Source organism: Barbus barbus (assembly GCF_936440315.1).
Source record: "Barbus barbus genome assembly, chromosome: 22".
NCBI lineage: Eukaryota > Metazoa > Chordata > Actinopteri > Cypriniformes > Cyprinidae > Barbus > Barbus barbus.
The window spans coordinates 9726925-9747225 of NC_136750.1; the positions used below are offsets into that span (position 1 = coordinate 9726925).

A 20301-nucleotide genomic window follows, 5' to 3' on the forward strand; every position below is an offset into this window, starting at 1 on the left:
TGCATAGATCAATGTGTAAATCAGTAATGCAATGCTGCATGTCACGACAACCCCGTATAACGACAGCATTGTGGATTGCTGCCATCCATTTTAGAGTTAATCAAATTTAATCTATTTGTTCTTCCCTCAACCCAAATAACCCCTAAATGATTCAAATTGCAGAAACAAATACTAATAATTATAATAAATAAAAGAAATAAGGCATTTCTAGAGAAGTGAGTGCTTATCTCCCACTTCCACCCCGGCTGTATCAACCTTTGACCACAAATGTTTTAAAGTAACATACCCAGTATATTTTAAAGTAACATCTTTATACCCAGATCCCAACTTCAACGTGTATGGCCCAGTGAAATGCAAAAACCTGTTCCGTGTGAGTGGATGTAATGTCTGGCTGTATAGATGTCAATTTAATGCAGATTCAACACTTATTGCATTCCTGTACTTTGTCTTTAAAAGGTTACAAGGTCCAGAAATCCCACAGAGATCACACTGTCATACTCCAGTCCTCTTTTACCAATCATCAATGCATTTTGGAACAGAAGGATAAAAGCCCCGATATACTTCAAACGAAATTGAAGAACGAACTATGATGTCATTTCGAACAAAATCAGGCCGAAATGAAGTTCGTTTTGAGTTAATTTCGGCAGTTTGAAACAGCTCACCAAAGACAACTTTCTGGGGAAGTTTGTTTTGGCTCCTAAACATCTTTGAGCTACCATTGGTCCATGGCGATTACGCAATTTGTGGGTGTGTTCTGGAGCTCAACCTTCTTTGGTGCGCAATTTTTTTTTTCCCCAGTTTATTTCTCATTCAACAAAGGTCAGGCAGGGAAACAACATCTCCAAGTCACTAGCAACATAAATACACTGTGTCAAATAGCTGAGCTGCCACAAATATATCCGCACCTGTACAATCGCTCGCGGGGAAACTTTAAAGATTCAGAGAAAGCATTTAATTCCTAGAAAACGTAGAGAAACATCAGATGCAAATTTTCCAAAGCCATGAAAAGAATGAAATGAAAGAGTAAAGCAATAAGGTAGCAAGTACCAAATACATGTTTCAAATAAATGTTACATCACACTGCTGCTGCTGCTGTTGTTGTTGTTCTTTCAATAAGCAAATTTAAAAGGTAAACAATAAATGAAATGCCAACATACAATAAGAACATACAATAATTGTTACATGTTGGGTTTTTTTCTGACTGTTCCATGTCGGGTTTTCTGTTTTCCCCTGTGTCCTAGTTCAGTTTGATTAGTCATTGTGTACACCTGTCCTTCCCAATTATCTGGCTCTTTATAAGTTCCTGTGTTTGTTAGTCTCACTGTCGGTTATTGTTTATATTATTGATGTGTGTGCACTCCCCTGTTTGTATCTGCTCCAAGAATCCTGATTAAAAGGAAGTATTATTGGATATCCTCGTCTTGCGCTCCTTGCTCAGCACAGCATCTGTAACAATAATAAACCTTTGTTTAAAACATTATAGTCACTCAGCCTTTTCTAACTTCTTTTTGCTCCCAAACAAAGAATGAAAACGAATTTCGTTTGAAGTATATCTGGGCCTTAATTGTGAAATCGTTATTAACTGAATAGAAACTCCCCTAATATTTGGTGTGTTTGTATTGAAAAGTGTATGTATGTGTTTGTATGGTTTTAACTGTATCTTTATTTCTCTCTCATTCTAGGTGTTTATGGGATCTACTCCTATTTTGTTCTGCTTATCAGTTCAGCACACAATACCTAAAGTCTCTCTTGGATCCAAATTTACCATTTACTTTCCTATAAAACATGACACCAAAATTCCACTTTTGTGCATCTGTTGTAAACAATCACATTGTGTTGCTGACAAGGCAGATAGAGAAGCAGAGTTGAAAGCAAGGTGAGAGGGTCAGAAGCCAGAGACAGTCCAGTAATGCAACAAATCATGAGGGCAGAGGTGAGCACAGAGACCTGCAGGCAGGCATGTGTCCAAAAACAGGCAGACAGTCCAGCCTAAGGAGAGCTGTGCTGCAGGCACAGGTAAACTGGGCAGAGATCAAGACAGAGCAGAAGAGACACGGTACGACTAGACTAGAACTGCCTGTGCATGATTGCTGATGATAAGAGAGGTTATTCTTTGTCAAGAAATTCTCTAATATTTTATTGTTTGAAATGATGAAAAGCTATTGAGTACAGCCTTTAATTTTACATTTCACCACCCACAAAGTGTCTTGTGTGAAAATGCATCAGTTTTGTTTAGTGGTTGTGTGTGCTTTAAGAAGTAATTTTTCTGCAGCACTGGACAACACCAGACACTCCACGGACCATGAGCTATATATACAGTATATAGAAATAAATTTCTCAAAGCAAGGTATAGTAAACAACATGGTATGGTCTCTGTTAGTTGACTGAAAGGTTAGAAACAGGTTTTGCTTAGCAAAATTATAGAGGAAGCATTGGGTGTGACAGACAGAAGTGAGTTTGCTTTGGTTGGTGCTGTTTGTTAGGCGGTGTAGTGTGAATCAACTGTCACTGAATCATCATCACCTCCCCTTAAATAAACAGCCCGAAGCTGAATACACATCCTAATGACCTGGTCCAGACACACAGACAGAAACACACACACATCCAAATTGAGTTACATGAGTTGCAATAAATTGCATTTATATTACATATGTGTTATATGTCTTTCTCTCTCACACACAAGGTCAGGGCCATGCTGAGCACTTACCTTCATCCCAAAGGGTTTCTGAAAGCAGGGGGCATTGAAAAATGTCATCAGAGTGTGGGAGGGGCAAAGGCGACTGTTTCAGTATTTTTTTGTTTTCATGACTGCTCAAAACACCTTTTTATAAAAGGTGTACATACAGTAAGACTGATACCTGACTGTCAGTTTTTTTTTTTTTTTACAGTAAAGGCCTTTTCATACTAAATGTGAATATTCATCACAAACAGGACTTTAAACAGGATTTTTTTTTGGTGTTGTAAATTGGTGATGTAAATTATTTTGCTTCTGAGCTTCCTTGAATGAATGAATGAATGATAAATAAATAAATACACACACATACATACATAAAAATAAATACGCAGCATACATAGGTAATCATTATCATTTGTTTCTCTCTTTTTTTAATTGCTGAGATGCATATAATTTTTTTCTCCTGCTTCTGTTCTTCTCCTGAAAGGCAGAGCAATGAAAGGTGTGCATGTTTTACCATGTATTAAACCTTGAATTTGCTTTTTTTTCACTTTATATTGTGACTGTATTTTGGCTTTGTGAATCTGTGTGATGAATTAGCGTGTGCCATAGTCAAATAAAAAACATTCTAGGAGAAAATGATTACTGTTAAAGGGCTCCTATTATGCTTTCTCACTTTTTGAATTTTAGTCAGTGTGTATGTTTGGGCATAAAAAAAGATCTACAAAGTTACAAATCTCAAAGTCCACTCCAAAGGGAGATATTTCGTTTAAAAAAAAAAAAACTTTTCAAGAACTACAACGAACGGCTCGTTTGGACTACAAAGTTGTTTTTCTGTATTTGTGATATTCCAAAAATAAATCCCGCCTATGGAAGTTCGAATGGTTGGGGGGTGGGGAGAACGCTTGGTTGAGCACTGCACATTTCAAAATCACTGTATTTCACTGTATAACAGTTTCACTGCAATTCATGTTATAATGTTAGAATTAAAGAACAATAAACATAATACATATTACCTTTGCACTTATCTGTACATAGTAAATGCAGTTATTTTTAAGCTGTTGTTGACATCCTGTCTAAAACATGATTTAGCCAAAAAAACAACAACAATAACATTACCACTTTAATATGTCTTGCAATATCCGTGCGTGCAAAGATTCTGCGTGATCCTCAATATTCTCGGGGTCTGAACTGATATGGCAATATTGACAAACTTGCTGTTCTGGCAAGGGGCGGGGCAATACTGAAACACCATCTAAGCTGTTCGCCAATCACAACACACTGGGACAGCTAACCAATCACAACACATTTCGTTTTTCTGAAGGCGGGCCTTCATCAAACCCGGAACTAAGAAAGGTATTGTAATAATGCAAATTATGTGAAAAATAATGCGATTTTTGAACCACCAAGCATGAGAGCATGTTCTAGTACACCCCCAAAACAAAATCAAGTCTTTGTAAAAGAGAATAATAGGACCCCTTTAATTGTCCACCTCATTTTTTAACACAAAAACCTTTAAAAATCATTTTTCAACAAAGTGATCTCATGAGTATTCATGTTTATTTTACGTAAAGTTTGGTTCTACCACATTCATTACACATACTTTTATGTGCATAGACAATAAACCATACAATATTGATGTATTGACAGCATCTATGAACAACTTTATTGATCTATACTTTTATGAATTCTTAATTGCTGAATTCATGGAGTTTAATTGGTTTATACTAATGTAATTATGATAATTGAGAATATGTTTTCATATGTTCTTTATTCAACATACTTTGTCTCTATCCTCAGTAGCAACCATAATCATCAAATTCCACACTTGTTACAAAGTTCATTTGATGCTTCAAGAAGTGTTACAACAAATGGTGGGGGATGGTGCACATAGCTCCAAATATGTCATTTCCATGCCAAAAATAATTTTTTTGCAGATTGATCTAAAACACAGCTAAAAGGCTTCCTACCAGTGGCCATCCTTCACAAAATCTACCACAGTTTTGTCATAGTTAGAATGCAAAATGTTTCAATACAAGCATTTGAAACCAAGATTGAAACCAAGATGGCGCTGATCATGGCAGCTATTGTGCGTTGCCCTCCAGTGTTTATACTGTTTTTGTTTGTTTTTCCTGTTTTTTGTTTTTCAAATACGATCAGTTTTACCAGGGATGACCTGCTGAACATTCGGCAGAACACACCACAAAATCTTTTACCGGATTTTGATTTTTCGTACGCTTTGCTGGACATTGTAGTTGGCGGAGCCGTAGCTCTGGTCAAACGCTACAGGAGGCGCAGGCGGGGGAAGCGAGCCGGCGCACTCGTGAAGCTTCGACAGCGTGGATTTCGAATGGCGTTGCCTAGCATCCATCTGGCGAATCTCCGCTCTCTACCCAACAAAATGGATGAACTCCTTCTGCTCTCCCAGACAAACAAGGATTTTTCTAACTCTGCTGCCTTGTGTTTCACGGAAACCTGGCTAAATGGCGACATAACGGACAGCGCGATTCATCTGCCTAATTACCAGCTGATCAGAGCAGATTGGGACGCAGAATCAACGGAGAAATCGCGCAACGGAGGGACGTGCTTTTACATCAATGAGAGGTGGTGTACAGATGTAACTGTGTTAAAGAAGATGTACTGTTTAGATCTAGAGACGCTCTTCATTAACTGCAAGCCGTTCTATTCGCCGTGGGAGTTCTGCTCGTTCATTCTCGTGAGTGTCTACATTCCACCGCAAGCGCACGTGAGCACAGCTTTACAGATACTCGCTGATATGATCATAGACACAGAACAACAACACCAGACTCTGTTTTAATCATTCTCGGGGACTTTATCACTGTTACACAACAATAAAGGACGCATATCACTCGGTTCCACGAGCAGCTTTAGAACTCTCTGATCACTATTTGGTTCATCTTATTCCGACCTACAGGCAGAAACTTAAATCTGCAAAGCCTGTATTAAGATCTGTTAAAAGATGGACTAATGAAACAGAACGGTATCTACAAGCCTGTTTCTGTCTCTCTGATTGGACTGTTTTTGAAGCCGCTGCCATCCATCTGGACGAGCTCACAGAGACTGTAACATCTTATATCAGTTTCTGTGAGGATATGTGCATTCCTAACAGGACTCATCTAATCTACAACAACGACAAACCATGGTTCACTGCAAAACTCAGACAGCTCCGTCAGGCCAAAGAAGATGCTTACAGAAAAGGGGATAAATTCTTGTACAAACAGGCCAAATACACACTGGAAAAGGAGATTAGAGTGGCAAAGAGGAATTATTCTGACAAGCTAAGGAAAAAATGATCTTCCAGTGATCCTGCTTCAGTGTGGAAAGAAATGAAGGCTATCACCAGTTACAAGACACCATCCCCCAGCACTGTGGAGAATCAACACCTGGCAGATGACTTGAATGAATTTTATTGTCGTTTTGAAAAATCCCCCCACACCCGCCCTGAACACATCTCCACACAACTATTAACACCTCCAGCAACCCTCCTCTCCCCCACACCTACAATTCAAATCAGCGAAGAAGATGTGTGTCAGGTCTTCAGGAAGAACAAAAGAAGGAAAGAACCAGGCCCAGACGGTGTGTCACCAGCCTGTCTGAAAATCTTAAAAGTTGTCTATATTATATATTGTGTTTTTGCTGCTTTGTACATTGCCTATTTGGATATCTGTATATTATTCTTTTATTATCTGTGTCCTGTCATGTTGCTGTCTTTCTGTTGCACTGTGGAGCTTCTGTCAGTACAACAAATTCCTTGAATGTGTAAACATACTTGGCCAATAAAGCTCATTCTGATTCTGATTCTGATTTCAGTTAAATGTAATTTAACTGAACGGGAGAAAATCAACCCTCCGCAGCAGTTTAAAACCAGCCCAATTCTGTGCAAATAATGCTGATTTGGCAACCCTGCATCCAAGACTAGCTGCATCCTAAGTGATTTAAAGGAGACCTATTATGCCCCTTTTTACAAGATGTAAAATAAGTCTCGGGCGTCCCCAGAGCGTATATGTGAAATTTTTGCTCAAAATACCCTACAGATAAATTTTTATAGCTTGTTAAAATTGTCAGTTTTAGGGTATGAGCCAAATCGGGCTGTTTTTGAGTATGTTGCTTTAAATGCAAATGAGCTGTTGATCCCGGAGAAGAGGGCTGAGTTTCAACAGCTCAAGCTCCAGCATTAGCAGTGCTAGCCTTTACAAATAAACATTCCATTATTAGTACAAGTCTGTTATCTTTACATAAAACATACTGTTTCAAAGTCAGTCATCTGATTATACTGTGCATAATAAATTCGCGTTTATGAATTACACAGACGGGGAGCACGGCGGGATAAAAATAACAACATAGCTGGTCTCATGCTATCACAAACTTTATAAGTCCCACTTCTGATTATAAGCTTGACAACTTCAAGCGATCGACTCACATTGCTTTCAAATGCAACTTTTAACTACCACATTCCTATTCACGGTCATTCTGGTAGCACTTGAAGGCAGCATCAGTGAAAACACACAGAGACAATGATAGCTTTAGCAATTAGCCTTACAGATTGCCAAGAAACTCTTTCAGAAAGGCAATTTGGAAAACAAACACGTGATACTTATTTTGTCTGGAGCTGATGTTGGCGCACAAATCATCGGTATTGATTCATAAACATTTAGGGGACTTTACCAATTTTTTCCAGGATCTTTCCTTCAGAAATGAAATTTAACCACAGTGTCCTCAACTCAGATTGGGGGAGATTATGGCGACTTTTATGCTCATTAGTGCATCCCAAAACACAATGCTTGTAATGCCTCTTTGGCGCTGACATTGTATATCTCCAGTAATGGCGGACTGCTGCTAATTACTCAGGGCTGTGTTTATGATAGGCAGGACTTTTTCCCCTCAGTGACGTGAACAGAGGGAGAATCTGAAACAGCTCGTTTGGAGAGACTGTTCATGATATATTGGTTTTATAAAAAAATGAGTGGGTGGATTTTTAACATTATAGGCTGGTTATTTTCACACACTGCAGCCACACAACTGTGTTCAAACACCTTATAAAAATTATTTAAACATAATAGGTCCCCTTTAAATACTCCGCATCGGCTCCCTGATGCACAAAAATTATATTCAATATTAGAATGTTTGCGGGAGAGGGATTATGAAAACTTTAATACAAAAACACACACAATGAATGACGACTGTAGAAAGCAAATGTAGAATCCCGGACATTTTTGGCATTTTTGAAATCTCGATCGGACGCATTGTTTTAGGTCCAAAATTAGGATATGTCGGGAAAAGATGATGTATGGTCACCCTATCTACAGCACCGGCATTCTGGCAACTTCTTGTGCAATTCCTGTTCAATATCTAATTACACTTTCTTTGTTTGAAAACCAGAGAGAGAGAGAGAGAGAGAGAAATATTTTCTAAATATAAACACAATTTTCAGCATTTTAGCAACTGTGGATCTCAGACTGGGGGGGGTTCTACTGAGGGTTTCTGTCCAGACTTCTGCTGGACTCATTACCATCGTTATATGGTTTAAAAAAAAAGAAAAGAAAAAACTAATCTGCTTGGGTACAGAAGCTTTTGCTGAACTCCAGATTTCGGTCTGATAGATCTTCCCTTTTCCTCCCTTTCAGCATCTCACCGTCCTTTTGTGGTCAGACAGCATCTCATCAGTGCTTACCTACTGGTGCTGTTCAATGTTTCCTCTTCCTCTGTCTCTCTTGTTCGCCTGATGGATCTAGGAGCAGTCTGTCTCATATCTATCATTAGAAAGATGAGACTTTCATCGTTCCCCAGAAATCAAAGTAAAGACAGCTGCTAAAAACAGTGGAGCAGCTGACAGGGCCTATTAGCTCTGGCAGTGTGTTGTCAGTGCTCTGCCTGCTGAGGAGACGTTTCATCATGTGGCTATCAACGCACTGTTTGAGAGTTTATATAGCAGTCTAACACAATTAGAGAGTAATTCGATTAGAGCCATGTTGAACATGCATTCTTCATCATAGCATTGATCCTTACTTATGTGCAGGCACATATATAATCTGTTTAAATGTTTTATTAAATATTAGAAAAAGAGGGTATTTTACTCCTGTTGGTAGCTAAATCATCAACAAAGCCAAAATATTTTTATAAATGAACATGCAAGGGTCAGGTGATATGTAAAACAAAAATATGGGAAGAATGGCTGTTCCAGTTCAGTGGAAAACATACCTAAGATTTCTGCAGAGTTGTACAGCCACAGATTCTTTGTGGGAGTGATTAATGGTCTACATTTGGTAGTTGGTTATCATGAGATGGGTTCTGATCTTGGCGTTTTATTTTTGGAGTCAGTTTTGAGAACTGGGACTTGCAGTACGTTTTATTGTCGAGTAGCCTTTTATATGTTTAAATATCAAAGACATTTTGATTTTCCATTTGATGACCCAATTAACCATAGCCACCAGAGGAGGGGACAACTAAACCTCTACAAGCTGCATAATCAGATCAGAAATAGGGTTGAAAATTGTCATGAAAAACTAAAGACCTTGTGCAAGAAACCGTGATTAATATTATAAGTGTTACGAAAGTCTACTATGGGCTCTTTAAAGAGTAAAACTGTGTTTTTCTTTGAAGATTGTTAATTCAAAATGTTTATTGCAGGGTTCGATGGTGGAGGAGTCAGCCAGCAGCAGTAAGAATGCAGAGACCAGACCACCAGTAGTCACTGTGGCAGAAGTGTCAGAGCAAGACCACACTACATCATTTGAACCCAGAATGGCTTCTGCTACTTCACCGCTGTGTAGCCTGAAAGTGGAAAAGGCTGACAGCTCAGTGCCCAGTGAGTATTCTTAAGTCCAAATTCATCTTTCCTGATCCTTTATCTCATTTTTAATGATTCCCTTCCCTTCTTGCAAGATATTGATGCGGTGCTGGCTGTGGTGGCAAAGAAAGATTATTTTCTATTGTCAGCTATATACTTATTTCTTGCTATAGAGTCAAGTGTGTGTCAAAGCTTGTTGTGTGTTTCAGTAGAAGATATACAATTCTTTTTCACGTGTTTTTTTTTTTTTTTTTGTTTAAGTAACCTACGTTGGAAACTGTGAGTTTGGTAAAACAGCCTATGACTGGAGATGTGAATCCGAAATGTTTCAGAGTGTGTTCCATTGTTGTTAAAATTTGCATATAATTAAGCGTGTAATTTATTAATGTGACAAAAATAACAGTGTAGTATTATACACTAGTACAGCTGGCGAATGGAACATATTATAAATATAAATGGAAAAGATTCCTTATATTTAGTTAGGTGTGGTACTTTCTGTAGGATTTGTGTTTGTCTGGAAAGATGTTTCGTCTCTTCTCATCACAGTCACACATAATCTGTCTCTTTCTCTAGCTGTCTCTCTCTATATTATTTTGCATTAGCCTTCAGCTCTTCTTTGCCTATCTGTTCTGTCATTGTCTTGTTTTAGAGTATTGGGGCTGACACATCTCTGGAATTTAGTTGGGTGAGGTTCTGCCCTCTCTGGGTCAGCAGAAAATTGTGCCACCCACTCCCCTGCAGCTTCCCCTCGTCTACCCTCAACATTACATGAAGAGCATTCATGTATTACTTAAGCCACACATTTTAACAGCTTCTGTTCAAACAACCTGCAAGGTCCATGCGTGTGTGTGTGTGTGTGTGTGTGTGTGTGCAGCTGAGATGTGTTTATTATGTCCCAGTCTAAAGCGTTCAAGTGTTGACCTGTTCCTCTGAACACTAACACTGTAAGAAAAAAAATTGTGGAAGAACAATTATTTTGATGAAAGATTATGAGGGCGCATGAATGTATAAAAAAATAAACACAAATAAATAATTTATAATGAATATTGCAAAAATATTATTTAAGAATTAATTATATACAATTGGAAGTGTTAAATTTTAATCTAATTTTTTTTTTATATTACACATTGGATGTAATCAGCATAACAATAAAAACATTGAATTGAAAATTTAATAAATAATAAATGTAGCAAATGTAAGAAATAAAGTCGAAATAAAGTTGGGGAAGTCGTGGCCTAATGGTTAGAGAGTCGGACTCGTAATCCAAAGGTTGCGGGTTCGAGTCTCGGGCCGGCAGGGATTGTAGGTGGGGGGAGTGAATGTCCAGCGCTCTCTCCACCCTCAATACCACGACTGAGGTGCCCTTGAGCAAGGCACCGAACCCCCAACTGCTCCCCGGGCGCCGCAGCATAAATGGCTGCCCACTGCTCCGGGTGTGTGTTCACGGTGTGTGTGTGTTCACTGCTGTGTGTGTGCACGTTGGATGGGTTAAATGCAGAGCACGAATTCTGAGTATGGGTCACCATACTTGGCAGTATGTCACTTCACTTCACTTCATTTTTTAAAGAAGAATCTTTAACAAATCTTATTAAATGTTTCCTGTTTTAAATTGACAGATGTATTGTCAGAAAGTATGTTTAGATGCAAAATGTGTTCTTGACATTTTCCTTTCAGTGAAAGTGAATCGATAGATCAGTTACACGTTATATTTGGATCATGACGCTATTACTGTGAAAGAGAGATTGCAAGAAAACTTGCTATTTGTAGAGACTTTTGTTTGATCAAGTTTAAACATGCGGAAATGTGTGGTTACACTGCTGTATATGTGTGTCTAAACAGAAAGCAAATGACTGGTAAAAGCCCTTATCTGATGACATGTACTATATATTACACATATACACAACTGAGACAGAGGGGTCCGGAAAGACTAGGACTCTGGGTTTTAGGAGGTTGATGTCTGGTATAAAGGCTCTGGAACAAATCATGTGCTTTGCAGCTCATATAGCATTTTGACAGTATAATAGAGGAGCACACTGCAGGAGGAGATGAGGAGGCCAGTTTCGCACAGGAAGTAGAGAGAGGGAGGGGGAGGAATGATTGTGTGTCTATCTGAGATGTGTCTGACCACAGTCCTGTGAATCAGCACACACACAAACTGTCCAATTGTGACAGAGATGATCATACTGGCTTTGACCACAGATTGAAGGTGTTTTCTAAGTAAACTATATCATACAACATATAGGACATAATATTGCTGTTTTTTGGATGTGTCCAGTAAAGTGAGATAAAACAATCTAGGTATCTATGAGTGTTAAACAGGCCTGCAGGTAGAAACATCCTGAAGAAGAGTCACATGACAGACAGGAAGTGCCATCTCTATGGTAATATTCTGTCTGCTCAAATTATTTTACAGTTGTCTAGATCTTTACGTGGTTCTTGTGAAAATGCAAATACATACAGTATGTTTGACGTATTATTTGCTTTATTTAACTGGTTGTCATTCTATAAGAGGCAACAATCTGGCAACATCAGGCAACTAAAGCAGCCATTTCACATTCACCTTGTTTAAGTGCTTTTCGCTGTGTATTGCAATTTTGGGACAACTCTGCAAATTTTTTATAGTGTTCTAATAATTATAAACGAATAAATAGTTTTCTAATAATTTTGGCCACCTTCAGTATAAAATCAGCAAATGATAAAATCAGTAAAAACTAATCTTCCTGTCCTGTCAGCCATTATACTGTGCCCGTAGAGTGTGTACTTCAATTGCATGTACAAATATGGCGGCATGCGCTGTAGCCTGTATTTTTTCATATTAAAGCGCAAAAGAAACTACAAGGATTCGTGTCAGATCCGCATCACATTCAGCAGTGGCAGCTCTTAAAGTAATAGCAGACAAATAACCGAATAACCCAGCTGCTGTGATGTCTGTTAATCAAAGAACAAAAGAAAAAAAGAGGAAATCAATAACTTAATCAAGTAGCTTAAAGGATCCATCTATAATTTAGAATTTAGTGTTTGATAAATTTGTTAAATTTCTGTATATTTCCTACTTGCTGAAGGGCACAGGTTAATATGACATTTATTATAGGTTTTTTTTGTGAAGTCTAATAAATGTTAAAATTGATAGCTCTCAATTAAGTTATTATAGTCAACGGTAATATAGTCAATGGTTAAATATTAAGAAAAAAATAATTTCCTAGAGACATAAGTAGTATTGCTATATTTGAATAGCTTTGTGCAACATGCTACAGATCTACATAATCTGAGTTTACATCTAGTTTTACTTTACTTTTAGTTTATATCAAATCAGAGTTTAAAGAAGTGTTTGTATACATATTTAAGGAGTATTTTTTATGTGAGTTAATTTTTAAAGACATTAATATTTAAGGTCAGTTTATGTCTGTGAAAGTGTTAATGAATGTGACTTTATTGGAAATTTCCATTAGAATTTCCATTTCCATTAGAGTTATCATTAGATGCTTGAGGTTAAAGGATATATGAAATCGTTATTTAGACTTGAGTTGAAATGAGATCAGTATTTAAACCAGAATTTACATATGACACACCTAAAAGTCATAAGCGGCTGATTTACATTTTAAAGCACAAATATAAGATTAAATATAATATTGTATAATACCACCTACAAGCCCAAATGATCATCAGTGATGTAACAGGAACCAGCTTTGGCACAACCTCAATGTATTTGGGCTGTGCAAGTAAAAAACCATGCTACTCGACGCCTGAGGCTTTCCTCGAGAAGAGTGCACAAATAAAGGGGTGTGTGAAAGATGAAACGACAAATGCAGAAAAGACTAAGTGAACTCTGCCTGTTTCTCCATTCTTGTTCTGACAGGAGATGAGAGCAGCTTAGGTGACAGTGACGAGCTTGTGAGAGAGACAAAGTGTCAAGAGGAATGTGTGCGTGTGTTTCTCTGTAAGTCTGTGATAAAAATGCCGCTGGAGTCGTGGGTACTCTTTGAGTCTCTTGGCAGAGTTGTGGCTGGTGGAAAGCCAAATCACTGCCTTCTTTTTCCACTGCTCATCTGGAGCAAAGTTAAGGAATAAAATGAACTAAGGAAGAGAGGGAACGAGTGTGTGTGGTGGTATATGCTGTGGCCGGAGGATAGAGGAATTAAGCTGGAGACAGTGGCTTGGGCCAAACTCCAGTGTTATTAGTTTCTCCAGGACTGCTCAGATTCCCCTAACAGACACTAAAGCATGTGTGTGTTTCTGTACTTGATACAAACTGTGTTAGCAGAACTATTGAGCCACAAGTCTGCTTTGTGGCAGCTCAGTGGCTCCTAAAGGGACCATGTTTGGACTCTACTCTTTCCATATGTTGATTGGATATCTGCCATCCATGGTAACAAAATCCAGTCAGTGATGCTGGATGTGAGCAAAAACATGTCAGCTGGCCTTAATATCTTTCATTGTGAGTTGGCATATGACTTTCCAGAGGTCTTTTAAGCAAGCGAAGATGAAAGAATTGCTCAGTGGGGGTGCTTCCAAAGCAGCCACAATGATTTGGGGAAAGCGATTGGTTAAGCAGAGTTTGCATAATTTCTGTTGAATTTTGGGGTTTTCTCACTGCAGCCAACAGTAATTTGTTTCGGCAAAGAGAGAGAGAGTGTAGTTTAAGCCATGAAGTAGTGTATAATTGAGAAATGTCTAACCATACATTGTTATCATATTGCTGACTGGACAGAATAAACCATAATCCTTTCTTTTGAAGGTAGGCTGTATCCAACTAGTGTACTCTGGTGTGTCTATCTTGTTGGTCTTTCTTGTATGCCTCTCCATTTTTCTGTATTTTTAGAGATAAATGTGCCTGTGATTTTCACTGAATACTATAAACCTTGTTTGACTTTGCCATTATATGCCATTATTATATGCCAAAGTGCCATTATTTTTATGGCGGAGTTCCCCGAAAGTGAGGATCTGATTATTAGGATCTATGACCCTTTTAAAGCAGAGCTGTCGGAGACTAAAATGGACTGGTTTGTGACACATGTAGCTTCCACTGAGAACCGTGTGATAGTCAACTAAAGTTCACAATTGATTCCAATGGTCTGACATCAGCATGTTGCTAAACTAAAGACTTGATATTCCAGTGGGCACAAACAGTACATAAATATTTCAGTCATAAATACTGAATTACATTTTGTTGACATCATTTTGCTGTCTACGGTTAGAACAAATTTAGCATCAGTAGCATGCCTTAGACACCTTACAGCAGGGATAAGCAACTTCGGTCCTGGAGGGCCGGTGTCCTGCAGAGTTTAGCTCCAACCCTAATCAAACACACCTGAAGAAGCTAATCAATGTCTTCAAGATCATTAGAAAGTTACAGGCAGGTGTGTTTGAATAGGGTTGGAGCTAAACTCTGCAGAACACCGGTCCAGGACCGAAGTTGCCTATCCCTAATAGGAGCCTAATCACCAATTAAACTTCTAATTGGTTAGTGTGTCAGTTTTCTGATTGGTGGATTTCAGCAAGCCAACATCATCTCCCTTGAGTTTGCTTTTATGGTAATATCTCTTCAGAAAGTGCCATGGTGTTTTCGGGCCTGTCCTCCTCAATGTAACTGTGCTATAGATATGAGGAATTTCTAATAAGAGAGAGTGTGATTTATTAAAATGAGAGCATTGTGGTTTTGAGAGCCAGGGCACTATTGTGTAAAACTAATGAAGTGCATGAAGAAAATCTAGTCATGTCACTATAAGAGACATCGTGACAGTTTTTACTCTCTTGAGGATTTGTGAACTTCAGACATATAGCATTGCATTTCTGCTTTGCTTTTGTCAAGGATGAAGCAAACTCTATGAGCTGGAGGGCAGGAAAGCATGGAAAGTGATGGGTGTGAGACAATATATGATTGGATTTTTGAAAAAGGTAAACAGTGTGCTAGCTCTAAAATATTTAACTGGCAAGAAACTGTCATTTGTGAGAGCAGTCTCAATACCATGACTTAAAAAAATCCTTATATAATCACATACAACTTTAGAAGTCATGGAAATGCATCATCCTATGACTAGTCATGGTCTTTGTCCCTATTTTGGACCCAGTTCTTATATTCTCTATGAGGCAGAGAGCAGCCACAGCTGACAAAAACCTGGCCAGTTCATGATTCTCACCTCTTTGAGTTCTCTTAAGTAGTTTTACTTGTATTATTCCTATTGGGAATTTTAAAAGCATGTCTTCCATATCCTTTTGGCATATTCCCTGGATCTCCCCTGCCTGCGCACACTACACACACTTACACTCTCTTTGTGGGTCAGAGTGCTTGTTTCCTTGCCAACAACATTTTTTATTACACAGTTAAAAAGTACAGCAGCGGGTTGGGGGGGGGGGGGGGTACACACCTTCTCAAATGTGTATGTGTATTAAGTGATGGGATGTTTTGACCACAGTTGTTGTTTATATGGTTGAGTTTTAACTTTAGTAAATTCTATTGTCCTCAAGGGGACGCAAGACGCTCACTCAGTCATACATTCAAATGTGCTTTACTGGCACGACAAATGAAGCGATGTATTGTCAAAGTATTGGTAATGTTTATGTAAACCTACAATGGATGAAAAACGGTGTAAACAGGGAGATATGTGCTGTAGGTTAGGACATGTGCTGTGTGTGTGCGTGAATGTAAGTATCACTGATTGGTCAACTCCTCTGCCTTTTTGTGACAAGCATCCATGTATTGTGCTGCTAGTAAACTACAATCTGTGCCTTGCTCAAGGGTCTCGCCTCAGTCGTGGTACTGAAGGTGGAAGAGATCGCTGGTTATTCACTCCCCCCTACAATCCCTGCTGGACCTGAGACTCAAACCCGCAACCTTCGGGTTACAAGTCCGACTCTCTGACCATTAGGCCACGACTCTCTCTTTAGGCCAGATAACTTTTATTTACTTTGTTCTTGTGTTGTGTTGTTTCAGTCCAATAATGTAAATAATTCAGAGTTGGAAAACTGATATAGACTTATGTGTGCTTTTATATGAAGACATACTCCTGAATGAACGATAGGATCAGCAATAAAAATACTTATATTCACTCAGAATAGAAAATAAGGGGAGAAAAACTTTGGTTCTACTATTTTTGTACTGTATATATTTTTATGCTTTATTAAAGTATTACACTTTTTTCATACTGAAGCAGACAAAAGCTTTCCATGGAAAGGCACATTCAAAATGTGAAGTTACTTCTTACTTTAATTGCAAGCTTTACTAGATCAAGAATTTAAAAAAGTGAAGAAAAAAAAAAATCACTCACAGTTATTACTCTGACAGCCCTCTGCTCTATTTGTGTGACGAGCTGAAGAGGGTGAGATTTCATCAAAAACAGGTGAGATCCCCTTAGCCACAATCAAGTTGTTACGAGTTGGCTTGTGAGACACCAGGATCGAACCCACCCACATATGAATGCAACAGAGGGATCACTACATGAACAATTTAGCACAATAGCAGAGATGCAATAGACAGGAAAACACTGAACAGCAGCATTAATATATTTTCTACAGTTTATATGTATGAATCTCTCCAGGCATCACAGTAAGGGATGGGCATTGTGACCCTCTGTCCAAGTGCTGCTCTAAATGCATTGAGTGATGGTGTATTAATGTAATTTGTTTACTTTTCCCTTGTCATTAAAATTGTCAGTAAGTCTCCCCCGGCGCTGGTGCACTGCAGACCATCATCTGCATTAGGAGTGACGTGGTCTGGCTATGACTCTCTCTCCTGAGGGTCTGCCGGCTCCAGCCTGGCTAATGTGGACCAGCTGGGAGAGCAAGATTATGCACAGCACTAGCAGCTCGTTCTCTCTGTAACACCTCTGTCTCTCTTTCTTCTCTTCAGTCACAGTTCTCAATCTGTATAGCTCCACCTCCACCCCCTCCCACTCTGACTCAAGCTGCTCCAATTACTGATTCAAACCCATTCAGTACAGTCTTGTGACAATTCATAACTATTCAAGAATTTTGATTTGTTGCAAATTCATATAAATTTGCATCTCATTTGTACATTTTTATATGATCTGCTTTTGCTCCAGTTTCATACTAAGTTTATTACAAAATACATCATATGAGTTTGTGTCAATTCGACCCGTCTAACTCTTATTTAGACCCTCCCACTCTGACTCAATGTCCTCCCAGTCATTAAGCTAAATAGGCTCTTGGTTTAATACAGCCAGTCTTATGCTATCAGGTAAGCAGTAGTGTAATGTTCACAAGTTATCACCCCTTCCATTCTCTTAGGATTGTCATGACGGTCAGAGCATCTTTTTTTCCAAGTAGTTGAGGTTCATTTGCTGTGGTGGTCTGACTATGCTGTTTAATTAATTAGAATGAGAGAAGCAGATTCCTACTAGTTTTAGAATAACTACCATTATCAGAGAGATGCTGATAATGATAATACTTCTCACATGAATCAACTGTTCTGAAATGAATCCCCTGTATGTGCTCACGTACAGAGATTATGCTATTTTTTTTCCAACACTCCCTCTTGTGGTCTCTTTCTGGGTTCTTATTGGGGATATTTAGCTAGCATTTATTATACTTTTTTTTGGTTGTGGATTAGCTAAGCTTTGCAGAAGAGGCGGTCTACGGCTGTTGTTTTTTTGTTTTTAGTTTTTTTTAATTGTGCTGACAACATCAGGTGTTGTTTAGCAGCTTGTTCCTCCACTGAGGAAAAGAGAGGGTGACGTTTCTGGAAAGCATTTCCTACAAAGTGCCATTGTGATGGAACCACCAGGAGCCACTCGTTCACTTGCTATAAATTGCAGGAGGAAACATATACTTCTGTGATGGACTGGCCATCTGTCCAGGATGTTTCCCTGCATATGGCTTAAGATGCTGGGATAGGCTCCAGCATTCCTGTACTACCATACATAGAACAAGCGGTTTGGAAAAGGGATGTATTGTTGAATGGCTGGAACATACACTTGTACATATACAGTATACTGAGGTAGGAGGGTGCATTAAACTGCCGTCAAAGTAGCTTAAGAAGCTTAAGAATATGTCTGGTAAGCACATACTGTAAAACACAGACTGAAAGTATAATCTATTTTTAGCTCAAAAGAAAGAAAAATATGTATATATATATATCTATATAATCTCTCTAAAGGATTGTATTATTAACAGCATATAATATTAAAATTCAAAATAATCCCTTCAGCATTTCATTTTGTTACTCCGCATACCATCTAGACCAGAGGTCGGCAACCTATGGCACACATGCCAACATTGGCATGCAGATTGGGAAAATTGGGAAAACTGCATTCCGATGTACATTTTGAGGTAATCTTTCCAGATACACGTTATGAGCTATACAGTAAATACTATGTGTGAGAATCAACCTGTGCATAGGTTAAGCTTCAGTCACACCACATGATTGAATGAACAACATTCACACACATTCAGTAGGGTCACACTGTATATCTGTTATTCAATGTCTAATTTTAACATTAAAAAAAAAATTATAATTTGAAAAGTAAAAAATATATAAAGCAGTCATTCTTGAGACATGGGACAAAACATGTCCAGCAATTGTAACTGCTATCAGGTTTAAAAAATAAAAATATTTTCAATTGTAAATGTTATGAGGATTAATAATATAATGTATTTAATACAATTATTTCCTTCAATTAAATTGTATCATTATTATGTGAAATCTATGACACTTATTGTCTTCTCACTGCATCTAAAACAGTGTGTGCACAGAGAAGGGTTCAATCATTCATATGATATAAAATTGAGAAAAATGTTTTTTAATTATGAAATCCAAATCTTGTTTTATCAAAAGTAACACTTAATAATATCTCATATCAAAGCAAGGTTGTTTTTCAGTGACACATGCATGTTTGATAAGGTTTCAAAGTTGTGTCCCCACTTTTTGTCAACACCGTCAGAAATTCATTAAAATATAATAAAATCAGGGAATATCAGGGGCAGCTGTCCCCCTAAAGCACCCCCTTGCCACAATCCTCCTCTGCAGAGTACATCAGTGTCAGACGGGCTCTGGTCAGTTTTATAATTTTAGAATATTTTAAATCCTAATGTTAATATTTCCTGGTCACAACCATGATATGTCAACACCATCTTCTAATTTCTGAAGAAATTGAAATATTTCTCTTTGAAATATTTAGATCATTTTATTATCCTGAAGCAGGTTCCATTAGCATCTAGCACCAACAGAAAAAAACCCAAATGGCTACAACATGAACTCCATTTGTTTTGTGAAAGAAATGCCAAATTTTTCAACACCGTCAGATGTCACCACCGTCAGATTTTGTGTTCCAATAATATATCAAAATACTTAAATGTGACTCCTGAATAAAAGCTTTATAAACAATAACATACTCACTGTTTGTTTTAATACAGTAATTGATTGATTCAATGTATTTCATAGTTTCAAAAACTACAAATTCAGGTTTTCGACACCACCATCAGATGTGTCAACTCCGTCAGTTCTGTCACCTCCATCAGAGGAATATTTTGATAATATTTCATTATGTTATTTTGTATTTGTTGAGGAATTGTTGGTCACATGTGAAATTGTAATCTGTCTGCTAACATGAGAATGTGTTTTGAAATGTTAAAAACATATTGAATGCTGTTAAAGATAAAGTTGAAATGATATTACACAGTACAAGGTAAAAAGCACATTTTGTTAAAAAAAGAGAAAAGTTGGGAGGTTGTATCAAAGCATAGCTCAGTAGCTTTTTTCAATTTTGCACCCTGTTTTGTCCCACTTCTTAAGAATGACTGATATATGAAAAAATATTTACGATTCTGCACTATAGCTATGAAAATCAAATACAGATTTTTATCT

At 38.0% G+C, this 20301-nt stretch overlaps 1 protein-coding gene across 1 annotated transcript in view; it reads left to right on the top strand.

Moving 5' to 3' along the window:
- Window positions 1-20301, top strand: part of LOC306888557 (uncharacterized protein) — a 129494-nt gene that overhangs the window by 51512 nt on the left and 57681 nt on the right. The window contains exon 2 of the mRNA XM_079446934.1: window positions 9323-9500. Within this exon, the coding sequence (XP_079303060.1) occupies window positions 9323-9500 (178 nt within the window). The remainder of the gene's footprint in view (window positions 1-9322; window positions 9501-20301) is intronic.